General features: G+C 39.9%; 1 protein-coding gene across 1 annotated transcript in view; it reads right to left on the bottom strand.

Annotated features, from left to right (window-relative positions):
- Positions 1-14143, bottom strand: part of eva1aa (eva-1 homolog A, regulator of programmed cell death a) — a 76005-nt gene that overhangs the window by 50580 nt on the left and 11282 nt on the right. Inside the window, exons 2-3 of the mRNA XM_084952940.1 lie at positions 3980-4203; positions 1801-1924 (exon numbers count right to left, since the gene is read on the bottom strand). Coding sequence (XP_084809066.1) covers positions 1801-1924; positions 3980-4203 — 348 coding nt within the window. The remainder of the gene's footprint in view (positions 1-1800; positions 1925-3979; positions 4204-14143) is intronic.

The raw sequence follows: 14143 nt of genomic DNA, 5'->3' as shown, positions 1-14143 counted from the left end.
CTTCTTTGTGATGGACTCACTCTTGTTCTGTCTCAGACCCTCCCTGTTCTCCTTCACTAACACCATCCTCTAGCCACCTCTCTTTTCAGAGGCAGTGACACCTGCCCGTTGCACCTCACTAACACCCCATGCAGCCTTTCTCTCTTCCCCCCCGAGAAGTCATTGGTTAAGTGACAGTGAACAAAGAGCTGCTGATTGGTCCTGGGGTCCAGTGGAGAAAGGAACAAGTAGGAAAGGCAGGGGGATCAGTGGATTAATGCTGAGTTGTGGGCACTCTTGTGTGAACTTTTGCACAGCTCAGTGCGGCTCGGCTCAGCACAGGACTGAGCGACGAATGAATACTAGAATCAGGGTGGGATTACTGCACTGCTGTGGCTCCCCTCCGGAGTGATACTCTTAACTTCCTGGATCACAAGGGGAACGATGGACAAGGATAAACAGCGAGGCACGCAAAAAGCGGAGTTTTTTTCAGATAAAAGAAGCAGCACAGAGGGAAGACACGGATACTGATGCCTAAATTAATGCAGACTTTATAGAAAAATTATAAAAAAAGTTTTTCCTACAAAAAGTAGTTAAATGAGAAATACATTTAAATACTCTTGCCAGGTCTGACCTCCTTATGCTCAAGAGTATTGTTTGGGATTTCCATCTGAAACAAAAAGCTTAAATTTAGTCAGTAGCAAATGCAAAAGTGTGAGGCTAGAGTGAAACAGCTTCAATATATGAATGAGATATACTTAAGAACATTTTGACCAACATTAAAGCTATGTGTCTACCTGCTGCAAAGTATATAAACGGGATAAGCAAAGTCACAGCATGTTTTTCCAGTTGAAGACCAAACGTTACTATTAACAGGCTGCCATATAACGGTCAAGCTGCTGAAACAGCAAAATGCTCCTTACTGCATGCTACCATGAATGTCATCCAAGCCAAGCCATGCCAACTTTATTTATAACACACTTTAAAAACAGCAACCACTGACCAAAGTGCCGAACATACGAATAGAAATGCATGCCAATAAAAATAACAGAAAATAAGAGAATTAAATTCAATCAGAAATGACAGATTAAGATGAAAGATGGCCTCTATAGTTATAACATATTATAGAAGGTCTCCAGTCACAGCTGGAGAGGTGTTAGCTAGCTCCTTCCATCTGAGGTTTTTTATAACAGATACAGATTAGACAGCCACGATCACAACAGATATAGTCTCTTCATCCAGTGAGTATGAGGCTATAACATATGGCTGTCAGTGTCCAGTACTGATTGATGCAGATTCAGTATTGCCTGTGCAGCCAGCCTTATTCCTCAATTGTTGTCAATATACTTGATTTCTAATATATAGCATGTCCACTAGTTGACATAGTGCTTTATCATGACAAACAATGGCACTTTGGCTTTTGGGTTAGCTACACATACCACATCCTGATGCTAGATAAAGTAAAGAGTCAGTAAAGAGTCCAGCTGTGTTGGAAAAACCTATTATGAGCATCTACTCTACGGGCATGTACCTCACAGAATGATGAAAAAGCATAATCATCACCTGTAATATAGCCCTAATTTCTATTTCAAACTCAGATATTTATAAGTGGCTACAGGGGAGAGCCTTGGTACACAATTTTAAAGGTTGATTTGGGATTTCCTTTGATTGTTAGTGTACTAGTTTGGTTTTGACCTGACACCACCCTTGTGTATTGTGTATTGGCGTTGTGAGGGGGGGAAACAAAGAAAGAATGGTTCAAGCACAGGGAGGGACAGAAATTTTTGTCGTTGTCACAACGCGGGGCGACGAGGGACTTACTCGGTCTGCATTTGTACCAGACAATTAGGTATTTACTGCTCCCAGGACACTGGTCCGTCCCAAACACGCGGCTGTTGACAAGGACTTGACAGCTCCTTCTGTCTTGGCACTCGTCCTGCATTTTCTGAAGCAAAGTGACACAAAACGGGAGAAGAACAAAGGCACGCTTAGAGGGAAAACAATAAGCCAATGATAGTGAGACTAGCAGCAAAAAAACCCTAAAACCACTTCAAACAGGTTGCTTATAGCTATTAGGGTATAAGGCATCAGTTCACCCACTTCGTTTTGTCATGTTTTAGCCTGCTATAAGCCCAGTGACCAATCCAACACACAGGAATAGCTGAAAGGTTTCAGTTCAGAGCCTCCCTTAAATTAAATATTAAAAGAGTTGCATTAGTTATGAAAAAGCACGGAAAGAGACATGAATTACCACTGAAATAGTGCCGGGGTAAGATAACAGACGTAATTTGTGGACTTCCACCTAAAAACACACTAAATAGACAAGAAGGTCCTCACTGTGGCGCCAATTAAGACCAATACGTCTGGAAATATACTTTTTGTTGTCAGCAGATCTAACAAGAAAACCAAATCAAATAATGAAACAATAAGCACTGAATGAGAAGTCTTATTCTTCTGTGTACGTCCACTGTATTACATAAACAAAAAAACACAGTAAACCACTGAATTGAATTAGCTGTTACATTAATAACATGCACATGGCTGGGTACTGATCCATTGCTTGCAAACAGGCAGTAAATGCAATATTTGATCCTGTTTGTTACAAACTATATTTAAGTTTGTGTTTTTTAAAGAGCGATATCTTTAGGAGAAACGACCACATTTGTTCGTGCTGAAGAATTAATTATGTTGCAAAGTGATGGCCATTGTTGGTCTCTTTTATCAGACTGCTTCAGCTCCGTTTAATCCACATAGCAACAAATTAAAGTCTTTTCACAGCATTTCAAATAGGAAATAAATAAGATCACGCTCATTTTTGAGAGGATCTCCCCGCCACACACCAAAATTCCCCTTTTGAGCATGAATCTGGTGACAATAAGTAACCTTAGAAGGCTCAGTGAAGGTGTTCATCTTCCCAGACAAGTTTCAGTGCCAACTGTGTTGACAGTCAGAAAGAATACAAAATAAGACAAAGCTTTTTACTGAATACACCAAAGAATGACTCTACACATCACAGATTAAGCATACAGCAAAGGCTGAATTTTCACATCCATCAGACTACATGCTGAAAATCTAAAAAAAAAGATATTATTGAATGCTATTGCCAAAATTTCACTGTGAGAAAGTTATGTTATGTTAATTAAACAATTATGAACTCAGTTACTGGCAGACAGAAATGAATTGATTAATCTGCCTTTTTACAGCAAAAATTCTAAATATTTGCTACTTGCAAAATCTCTATGGTGTAAAGTTTGATTGCACAAAAAGTAATGAATCAGTATAAATGGGATTTGAAAATAATTAGGTTAAAAGATAAGGACAAATGTCACTTGGTCAACCTGAGGCATCACTAAACAAGCATTAGTAGATGGAGGCATTCTTTCTGTAAGGCCAGCAAACCAAAGGTCATGAACAGGTGGTGCTCATGTGGGTGGCACGGCAGTCATTCTCTCACTTCGACACAATGCAGCCTCTGTGTCTGTGCATTCATGGCAGCCCTGTCTATTATGGAAACAGAGGGTAGTTGATGCTAAAAGGCAGGGGAACCTAAGAATAAACCGAACAACTGAATGAATGCCGAACAGGATGTGTTTGTGTGTGTTTGTGTTGGTGCTGCAAAGCGGGTCTTCTTGTCCAGCTGCATCCCAATTTAGGAGAGGATGCTAAAGCAAAGACCCCATGAAATCGCTTTGTGTCACAGGAACATACAAGCCTGCTTCCTCTTTAGAGAGTGTAATTTGCCGGAAAACGTTCCCACAAAGCATTACATAATCGTTGGTTCTCCAGAGTTTAACCCTTGGCTAATTTGAACCTTTTACAGAACACTTTCTCTCAACCCAAAAAAGAAAGGCAGTGCATTAAGAAGTGACTTACAGAAGGCGGGATGCCAAATGTGGGAGGAGATTCTTTATTCTTAGGAAAAGTCTGGTAAATACCAACTCAATACAGTTGTGAATAATGATGATGTAATAGCGCAAAAGGAATGAGCCTGGCTATTTACCTGTAGTGCAGTGGACACAGAGCAATATCGATCATCCTCCCGAGCTTTATAAGAGCTTAGGAGGGCCTGGTAGGTCTGAGGGCACTGCTGGGGATCAGAAGCACCTCTTCTTCCATAGAAAGCTGACTGGATGGTGATGGTGGCACGCGAAGGGCAGCGCACAGTCAGGAAGTCTCCGTCACAAGCCCTCGCTGTGTAGTTCCTCAACACTTTGGACAGATAGCCTGTGAGAAAGCAAGAAAGCAGAACCGCAGACATTCATTTATTGCACATTAAACAGTACCATCTGTTGATAATTACTTTCTTGATACTTAACAATTTTAAGCATTCTCGAGTTGTATAATTTTATGATGCACTACTTAATATCTTATTCCATCGCATTTCCATATGCAGAGAGTTGTAACCATGCTAGCCTAGCCTTCATTTAAAGAACTACATCACTGCTTCCAGCTCAAAGATGCCTTTAAAGCCTTGACTAGTGCAGCAAAAAAGAAAGTAAAGATTTATCTTATTCAGCTTTAAGTTTTAGCCCTTTTGTTATCGCTACAGAACAAACTGCTGTGTTTTATATTATAAAAACATGTGCAAAGGATGATTTTTAAAACATGAAACTATTATTCTTTTATAGAAAGATACTGCACCAGAATTGAACTGAATTAATATTGACCCAAGAACAATTCTGAAACAAAGTCTTTCTGGAATGACCTGTCGTCTCTCATTCTTAAACCTTTAATGTCCAACTCCACATGTTCGATATCTATTAGCATCTCATTTGTTTGCTGGAAACCATGTTTTCTTGCACTATGCGAGGCAGTTCATGTGAATAGACACGTTATATAACCATTTCATGAAACAAGGAACTCAGATGCTGCTTCAAATTAAAGAAAAGGTTTCTTTCTTCCATTAAGAGTCTTTGAGAGCTGCCACTCGGCTGTCAGTCACTCCAGAGAACTCCTCACAAAGCCACCATTAACATTCCAGTCTGTGAGAAGGAAACAGATAAAGAAGAGAGCTGATCCCTTGGCCGCTGCCATATAATGTCTTTCTTGACCGTCTGGCTCATTTATGAGCTGGCTGCCAAAGAACACTTTGCTTCTTCCATTTGAAAAACTGGCTGGAATTGTAAAATCCAAAATTTAAGGACTGAGTTAATCTCTTTTCTCTGAAGTTATAAAGGTCTGCCATATCTAAAAGGAAACGCAGCCACTTTTTGTTAATCCAGGTGGTAAAATATGTTAAAGAGCTACTTTTCAACAAAAGAAAACACATTCCAACGTAAGCTCAGCCTTCTTTCTGCAGTTAATGCTCTGCAAACATGTTTACAGAGGAGTAAAGTCACACATGTTCACACACAAAGTGGACGCACTCTCATTCAATTACCTTTATTTGGTTAGGGTTTGGTAGAAAAGAGGAAATAACACCAAGACAGCATTCATTAACACACACATTAGCAGATGTGGACTTGCAGAACATACACACAAAACACACACATTGTGCCCTTATCACCATGGCCACAGTTAAAGAGGCAGAGGGGAAACAGGAGACAGTCTTGGGTGTAGAAAGGTCAGCCTCGCTCTAAATAGAGATGCTTATTAAACCACCATTTCTCACAGTAACCGGTTTCTACCTGTGGCTGTGATGTGATAAAGGAGAAAAGGTAGATGTGCCATATTACTGCGATGGTATAGATCACTTTTAAATTTACTACTGTAACAGCTGTATATATTACCTGCATGCATTTGGGTGATTCTATCTTTGTGAGATACTAAGTTGTTGGGCTGTGGTTAAAAGAAAAAAACACAAAACATCCTGAATAATGAGCACGTAAGCATTTGGATTTGCATGTGGGGGACTTTTTGCCTAAATTTACAATTCAGAGGCTCTCTAAGACATTGCTGAAGTGCTAGGTTATGTATGGTTAGCCAGAGTATAGGTGGAATGATCAACTCAGCTGTTAAAATAACTAAAAGAACTGAACTGATCTGAGTTTTCAGAGTTTAGGTTAATAAGCTGTTGAAATTTGGGACTTAAGAAAGATAATGGGCAAAAACAGAACAAAAATAGACCCAGCTTGTTTTACATATATATAAAAAGCATTAATGGTATAGATAACTGAGGAAAAAGTTTATAATTGATATCGCTGAAATACAGCAACTAGCTAAACTCATGAATAAGATATTAAAAGACAATACGTTTGAATAAAAAGCTGGAAATGTTTCTAAATATATGGGACAATGAAGGTAAAAAAAATATTTCTTGGTATGATAAGCATGATTTAATATAAAAGTATGAATAATCTAGTTAAGTTGTCATCGAAGACCACAAACAAAACTGTTACCTAACCATAATGGTTAAATAGTTAATAAATTATTAAAAATACCTATAGCATGGCTAACAGTTTAAAATGCTTATCTGGATTATAAACTGTCATTATTTTCACAAAGAGTATAACAGACTGTTGGCAAACAGTATAAATTAACAATTGATGAAAACGAGGAAAAGGAATTAAATTGTTTTCTAATACAAACAAAATTGTTAGCTAACCATAATGGATTAATATGTGAAATTAGTCACAAATTGTCATGAAATTACAAGTAGACAAATAGTACAAATGGTAAGGTAATAGGTAGAATAATTGAAATGTTTAATAGCTGAGAAATGGTGAGATATAGTGATCTGATACAGGATGATACCGGAACTAGAATTCAGGCTGTATTTTTTAAAGGGCGTTTAATGCTTTTAGTCTGAAAACTATCTGCATTCACGTGTAAACCCCCCACACACAAAGCCTACAAACAGTAACCGCACGGTCTGATGTCAGGACAGGAGATAAAGGCACACACCTGTGACTTACAAGACAAAATCTTTGTTTTCTTTGCCCACACACAAATGCAGAAACAGAGTTTATGAAATCTTCACAGTGCAAGGAGTTTTTCAGTGACCCAAATGGCTAAAAAACACATACAGAAAAAGCTGATAGTAGCTGCAGCTGTCAGATAAATTAGAATTAGGTGTGTTTTATAAATTACACTTTTCACATCATTATTGCCCTTGATTCTTTTAATTCTTTGGTCTTAGCTCTAATCTCCTGCTTCCACACACACACACACACACACACACACACACACACACACACACACAACCACACAGGTCTGCTTTGCATGCCACATTCCACACAGGGTGAGAGGGAACTTGGCATTCCCCAAGCAGTTGGACCACACACACACACACATGCATGCAAAACGTCAACACAAACAACGTGGTAGGAACAAGCCCTGCTGTTTGGCTCCTGAAACCAGGGTGTGGGTGATGGTGTAACAGTATCACATTATTAGGAACTGGTTCTTGGCAAAGTGCCGTGACAGACCACGATTTTGCGCGGCCCTCCAGCTACCCAGGCCTTGGCTGGGGTTGTGTAGCCATGGAAACGTCCGAGGTTACGAAAGGGGTAAATGAGAGGGGACTGAGGATAGATAAATGAATTTGAACGGACCACTTGCAGTAGGAGTTTCTTGAGAGAGCGATCCTTGAGCAACAGTCTGAGCACCGCAAACACATCGATACGCCTTCCTCCACCCGACAAAAGGAGGACTGTGAGTAAAAGGCAAACAGATTATCTCACACAAAACCCTCAGGTGCCTTCTAAAGAATCCATTTTTTCTCCACCACTACACCCTCCCTCCACTCTGCCTCACTCTCTTCTTCAAGATCGTCATCATTGTTTCCATTACCTGTTGACTGAAGCCTCATTTTAAGGACAACAAATCAGACGGCATTAAGGCACCTGTGTGAACTGCCCAGCCAATGACAGGTGTCCCTCAAAGGCATAAGGCTCGACAATGCTGCAGGAACACCCAGGCGTCTTTCCTCCTCCCTTTTCCCCTGTGTTCTTTTTCATGTGGGGGGCAGACTCCCTATTTAACTAGCTCTCTGCCCTTTCTCTTGACAAAAGCGCTGCGCTATTATGTCTACTGGTTTGTTTATTCTCTCATTAAAAGACAGGAGGCTGTGGCTCTGATGCTTCACATGTAAAAACAGCTCAACTCTTGTCATGAACTGAATTGAAAGGCTAATTTAACGCCTGCACAAGTACACACAGGGATTTGTTAACAGCACCTGTCTTTTTATTGTCCTACACGAATAGGATTTTGTCACATTATGCAATTTATCCCGGTAGCAGGAAATAATGTCCACTGTCACAGCCAGTCATGAAGCATAAAATCAGAAGCTCTTGCGATTATTAGCCCCCTATATCTGGTCATGTGATGACCCTTAAGTCTGACCCAGGGTTGGAGCAGGTCACGTATGATGGAGATTAGTGGTGGTCTGCTGTGTTGTGTCAACATCACATAACAAAAACCCCAGCTGGCATAGTGGTTCTCTCGAGGGATCGGTACTAGTACGCAAACTAGTGCATATCAAATACCTTTGCTAATTTACACCTGGGTGTGGGTAAATAAGCTTAAAAGATTGCCTTCATGTCTTGTACAAACTGATGAAAAGCTTATATAAAGTGCTCTCACACAAGCTGGAGCCTCAGCTGAAATCTTACCTGTCTCACCTTTCAGGTCAGCCTCAGAGGAAGCTAACTAATTCACGTTTGGTACACTAAGCTGGGGTGTTCAGTGTCTGCTAAGAATGAGCACGACAGGTACTTCTGACATGAACTGAGGGGAAGGTGGAGGTGAATAAAAGAGAGGGGGAGCGGTTCGACTACAAAGTCTGTCAGTTACTAATGCTCAGGGCTTTCCCCTGTTTTTGAAAGACGCCGCTTTTTCCTATTGGCCAGGCCTGAAGAAAGACAGAAGTATTGCAAATGCTACCAACATGTTATAATACCATTAATGCTGCTTCTTTTTTAGCTGCTTACTCCTTTAAGTCAGTGTTATGGTGCTTGTGCAGTAATGTAAATCCTCTTGTACTGGGCGAGTATGTATAACATTGCAGAAAATTGTGAGATTACAGCTTAGCCTAATGCCACAAAAGTGATTGCTTAAACTGTACTTTAGAGATAATTGACAGGCTGTAACTATAAACTAAAAGTGCAAGAACATTCACATATGATAAAGTATATTTGTAACAAGACCTCAAAAAAACATTCCACAGAAACTAAATAATAAAGACATTCCCGAGCGCTACAGTATGAAAGGCTGTATTGCGTTTCATCTTGGTGCATTAGGCATTTATTTGCCGCTTCATAAATTTATTGGTGTTATTTTAAGCAAATTATAGCTATCAAACCATCAAATGTTCAAAGATGGAGGGCTGCAGGCTCGCTTGCTGGAAAAGGAATTCCCTTTAAGTGGTAATTTCGGGGAAGAGATGAGGTTTGCCTCAAAGACACGGGCCAGGACTTTTCCAGCACTGCTCTGGAGAAGTCTGGTGCTTGAAAAGAGGAAGAAGAGAATGAAGAGGGGGGGAAGCAAAGAATAAGAAGAATGCTGGAGAAGGAGCTTAATAATTTAATGCTTTATGGTGGTTTAAATAAACAAGAACAGAAAAACAATGACCTTTTTTTTTTGCTGAGGAAGAAAGCTGTATGGAGAGAGGAAGACAGAGCTTCTAAAAGCCACCACTCACAGGATGTGGCAGCAGAGGTTTAGGCCCTGTAGTAATTACATTTCCTAAAAGACAGATGGCCTGGAGCAGAGCATGACTTTGAAATACGGCTCCTCTTGAAAATAGTTGGGAAACAGAATGTCTTTTTGACTGATAAGCCTAGAAATGATCAAATATTGACACCTTTTCATTGGTTGTTGGAAGCTGTGTTTTTTTTCCAAGTCATATTCAAAAATGTTGGAATGAGCTCAAATCTGTGTTGCATCGCCTCTTCTTTTAACAACACACCATAAGAAGGAGACAAACTGCTGTTTTAAAAGTGAAATGTTTGATATGAAGTTTCAGCTGCTGAACTATTTATTTTGTCCTACTTTTCATTTCATGATGCAGTAAATGTCTTGCAGGGGTGACAGGTCCGGACTGCAGGAAAACCAGTATGTATGTGCATAAAGTGTCTTGCCTTATGAGTCTCTAAATGCACTACTTGGCATTCAAAGATGTGCAAATTTCTCATCAAATCCATCACAGAGTCTGCTTTTAAACTGTGCATTGACAACAACCCAGATAGTCCCCCTCTTCCTGCTACTTGAATTATGACCATGCAACATGCGACAATTTGCAAAACGAGCACAGGACAGTTACAATTTCTACTTGGATTACAAAGATTTCTCCAGATTATTGCTTTAACTGTGTTATGAACAACTAAAGACAAACCCCCCAAATTCTTGAATTAAGTTGTTTTACTTCTAGTCTTTCGCAAATCGATGGTCATTCTCAAGAAAGTCCTACTATCTCCAGTCTTGTAATTGTATTCTATTGAAAATGTATCTGATTTATAGTAAGATTCTCTGCCAGGTTTGTTTACATTGCTTAACTCTTTCTCCCATAAAGACAAGAGTTATTGACCACCCCTGTACCCTTAATGACGAGTCTTGTCACCTCAGTGTATATCGTTAAAGACTTGGTTTAATGACCATTAGAAGAGTTTTTAGAAGGTTTTTTCAATGGTAGATGGTAGATAGACAGAGACCACCTTCACTAACTACTGATGCACACCCAGTCGCTTTGTTCTACAAGCACACCTATATTATGACATATACCCCTCAGTTCAGAAAAGCCCTTCAAGGATTACTCGTAGTAGAGTTTCAAAGGCTAAAATATTTAACTTATCTCAACATTTTTTTAAATATCAAAGTAAAAATATGCACAACAACATTGCATTCTTTAGTTCATATTTTAATTCTTTTTAAGCAGAGTCGTAAAACAACCATTAGTTGTAAATCACATCTTCAGGCCATCTTCTGCTACTACAGCTGGGTAAGACAAACTAAGTTACTAAATTATATCAAAAACAACCTAGATAAATGAGCAAATGTTCACATGGATGCTACTAAAGGAAAAGTGCTGAACTGCTTTTGTAAACATGCCATGTACAGTCCTCACTGCTAAGCTGTTCTGATTTGGATTTTAAAAAATGCATTCCTCAATTAATTTGAATTCCTCTGCTTGGACTACATTAGTCTTCATTTTATACTTTGGATTAGCCTACAATTTAGTTAATCTCGCTACTATTTTTTTTTTATTCCAGGCAGCTAATTTTAAATACCTCCTACATACTCAATTATATTAATAGTATAATTATATTAACAGGGATAATTGAGGGTTTTTGCAGCCACATCCTCTTTGCAACACATTTAACTAGCCAGCTGCTCCCATTGTTCCCTAGCAACTGGCCGTCGCAAAGGGGCTGCCGACCAGTCTCAAGGTCTGTGTGACTGAGGTCTAACCGGTGCAGTGTTGCCTTTCCTGAGCATGTTAACAGACATGCACTTTACATACGCTGTGTGCACTACATTTAGTTTAGCTGTTTGACTGATCAAACAATAGCTAATGAAATTGGAGAACGTGTGGCAAAAAGAAAAAGAAAACCTAAGGAGAGAGAAAATAAAGAGTGGGTAAACTGATATTAGAAGACAAGCTGAGGGTTTTGCTGCATTAAGATTTATAAGCATGACATTCAACTGTGGGTATGCTTGTGTGTGTTTCTTTCTTGTCTTTTACACAGTGGCAAAACTGTGAGCATATGGGTAAATGCAACATTGATTCTAACATTTTAGACAGATGTGGAAAAAAGCAAACAAAAAAATTCCTGTGCTTTGATCAGTTTCACTGGTGCACAAAATTCTCTGGTTTGGAATCCAGAGGGAAGAAAAGGTCTGTGTGCTAACTTGTTTATCCCACTTTTTAAAAATAACAGCACGGGTTGGCCTCATGGTGTGTATCAATACCCTCAGGCAATGGTCGCCTTATTTTGAAAATCAGAGTTGCTTACACATCTACCCTTCCTCCCCTCAAACGAGAGAGAGAGAGAGCGAGAGAGAGAGAGAGAGAGAGAGCGAGAGACCAGAAACCAAGCAGCTGAAGTCATTAAAACCAGAGACACAAACACTCTGTTCTCCTGGTCCTTTCCTCCTCCCGGTGATGGCTTATCTTTTTAACACCTTCACACACAAACAAGCAGCCACACGCACACACACACGCACACTCACATTTAAACCAACAGACTCATGTATAAGTAAACAAACGAACGTCTACAGCCCGCTCTGCCCCCAGCCTTTCCGAACACAGCTCATTTATTTGTTCACAGCATGATGTATGAATCCAAAAGCAGCACACTGGCAGGCTTATAATGATGTGTGTGCTTTTTACGGCCCGAAACTCTGCAAAGTCGCTTAAACTCTAATAGAGGCATGAATCCCACTCTTCCAGGGGTGCATAAAATGCTACTAAAATGAATGAACTAGCGAGGAATGTCACATGCTAAGTCATGCACATGTCAGGAGGGACAAGGAGTTTGCAACAACTTCTTTTTCTTGCTTGTTTATCACAATAAGGGAAAGAAAAAACCCCACACTGGACAGTCTGCTTTATATGAAAGCACAGGAGGAGCTTGCCCTGACAGCTAAAGTCATCTTAGCAACGAGGTCACGCTTGATATTTTAGATTGTTGTCAAGAGCCGACCCCTGCAGACAATCAGAGGACGTCCACCTGTGGGTCTGCTGTCTAAAGATGTCCCGAGGGTGCTGAATGGGTATAAATCTCCCAGCTTGGGGATGTCCTCACAGCATGACAGTGGCCGCTAAGTCTGCCTTAGGGAATCATCAAAACCCAAATACTGGACACTCCCATGACCTCTGTCAGCACGTGCCTCTTCTTGTGACCTCAGAGGGTCAAAGGGCACAAGGCAGGAGGACACTTCCACTCCAAGCTTCAGAGCATGTGTGTTTCTTTTTAAACGGTGGGATGGAATATGGGGTTGAAGGGTGAAGGAGTGAGGGGCACTGGGGTTCCGGGAATATCTCTGGCTTTTGCATGCAGATGGAGAAAAATATGGACAGACAGAACCAGAGGAGGGCAGATCTGTCATTTTAATGGTCACTTTTACGGTCTGGAAGAGTTGGGTGGCAGTCACAGTGCATATCCCTAATCACCAGACAGATGCATCAGTGTGTAAGCTTCATCGTCACAAAGTGAACGACAGATGTATCCTTCCTCAGTCACCATCATCACAGCAGATTGGATTTAAGTGACTGCTGGTTGGAGCAGTTGTAGCCTGAGGCTTGGACAAGTGAGCTTTTGACAGTGAGGTCACCACTGAGACAATTCATTGCACTCATTTAAACTGCCAGAGAGAAGGCTAGACAGAGACACTTATGACAATTTGTAACAATTGGCTATACAGTGTGGAAACTTCAAAGAAACGTGTCCAAATTTCAACAGAGCAGCAAAACTATCGCTCTTCAAAAATACGAACGTCAATATTAACACTTGAATTAGCATACACTTAGAAGGTTAGGAGTCCTCAGGGAAACTTTATCAGTAGGCCAATGCTCTCGTGGTAATGGACTCGTGGTCATCATGGTAATGGACATAATTAAGCTTTTTTGTTATCCAAAAAACTAAGAGAAAGAAAGAAAGAAAGAAAGAAAGAAAGAAAGAAAGAAAGAAAGAAAGAAAGAAAGAAAGAAATAGAAAGCAAGAATTTTTGTTTTTACAGCTCTAGAATCAAACCATACATTAAAGTCATGTTTAAGAAGATTTTTTTCAGTTTTATTCATTAAATATTCTTTAAATTAGAAAAACTGTCTCCTGGATGGGGCCTTTACATATCATACTATACATGACAAAGGTAAAATATATTAATGCATTATTAAAAACCTTCTCATGATAGGATGTAGTGATGTTTTTCTGCAGAACAACAACACAAGCCCAGGCATGTCTGAGAGCAAGAGCAGAGTGTCAGCCTGTGTAGTACCTAAAAAGAGAGCTACTTGAATAATATGAAAGTGGTTTGGCTACAAAAAATTAGACATCTAAAAAAAACAAAAGAGTCCAGTACGTGCTTACTTGTAAAATCTGCATGAAAATGGTTTCAATGCATGAGATCAAAACACACTTTCCAGTACAATTTACTAGTGATGCGCGATACCACTGATTTCCTTTCCGATCCGAACTTGAAGCAAGTTGTTTCAAAGCTCAGCCTGTGATACATCTAATGGTAGAAAATATTTTTTCAATTTCAATTTTACTATGCAACAATAGTG

The sequence above is a fragment of the Perissodus microlepis genome, chromosome 15, assembly GCF_051167445.1.
Source record: "Perissodus microlepis isolate ML-2025 ecotype Zambia chromosome 15, ASM5116744v1, whole genome shotgun sequence".
NCBI lineage: Eukaryota > Metazoa > Chordata > Actinopteri > Cichliformes > Cichlidae > Perissodus > Perissodus microlepis.
The sequence above is the reverse complement of the archived record's forward strand: the minus strand, read 5'-3'. Positions and strand labels throughout refer to the sequence as shown.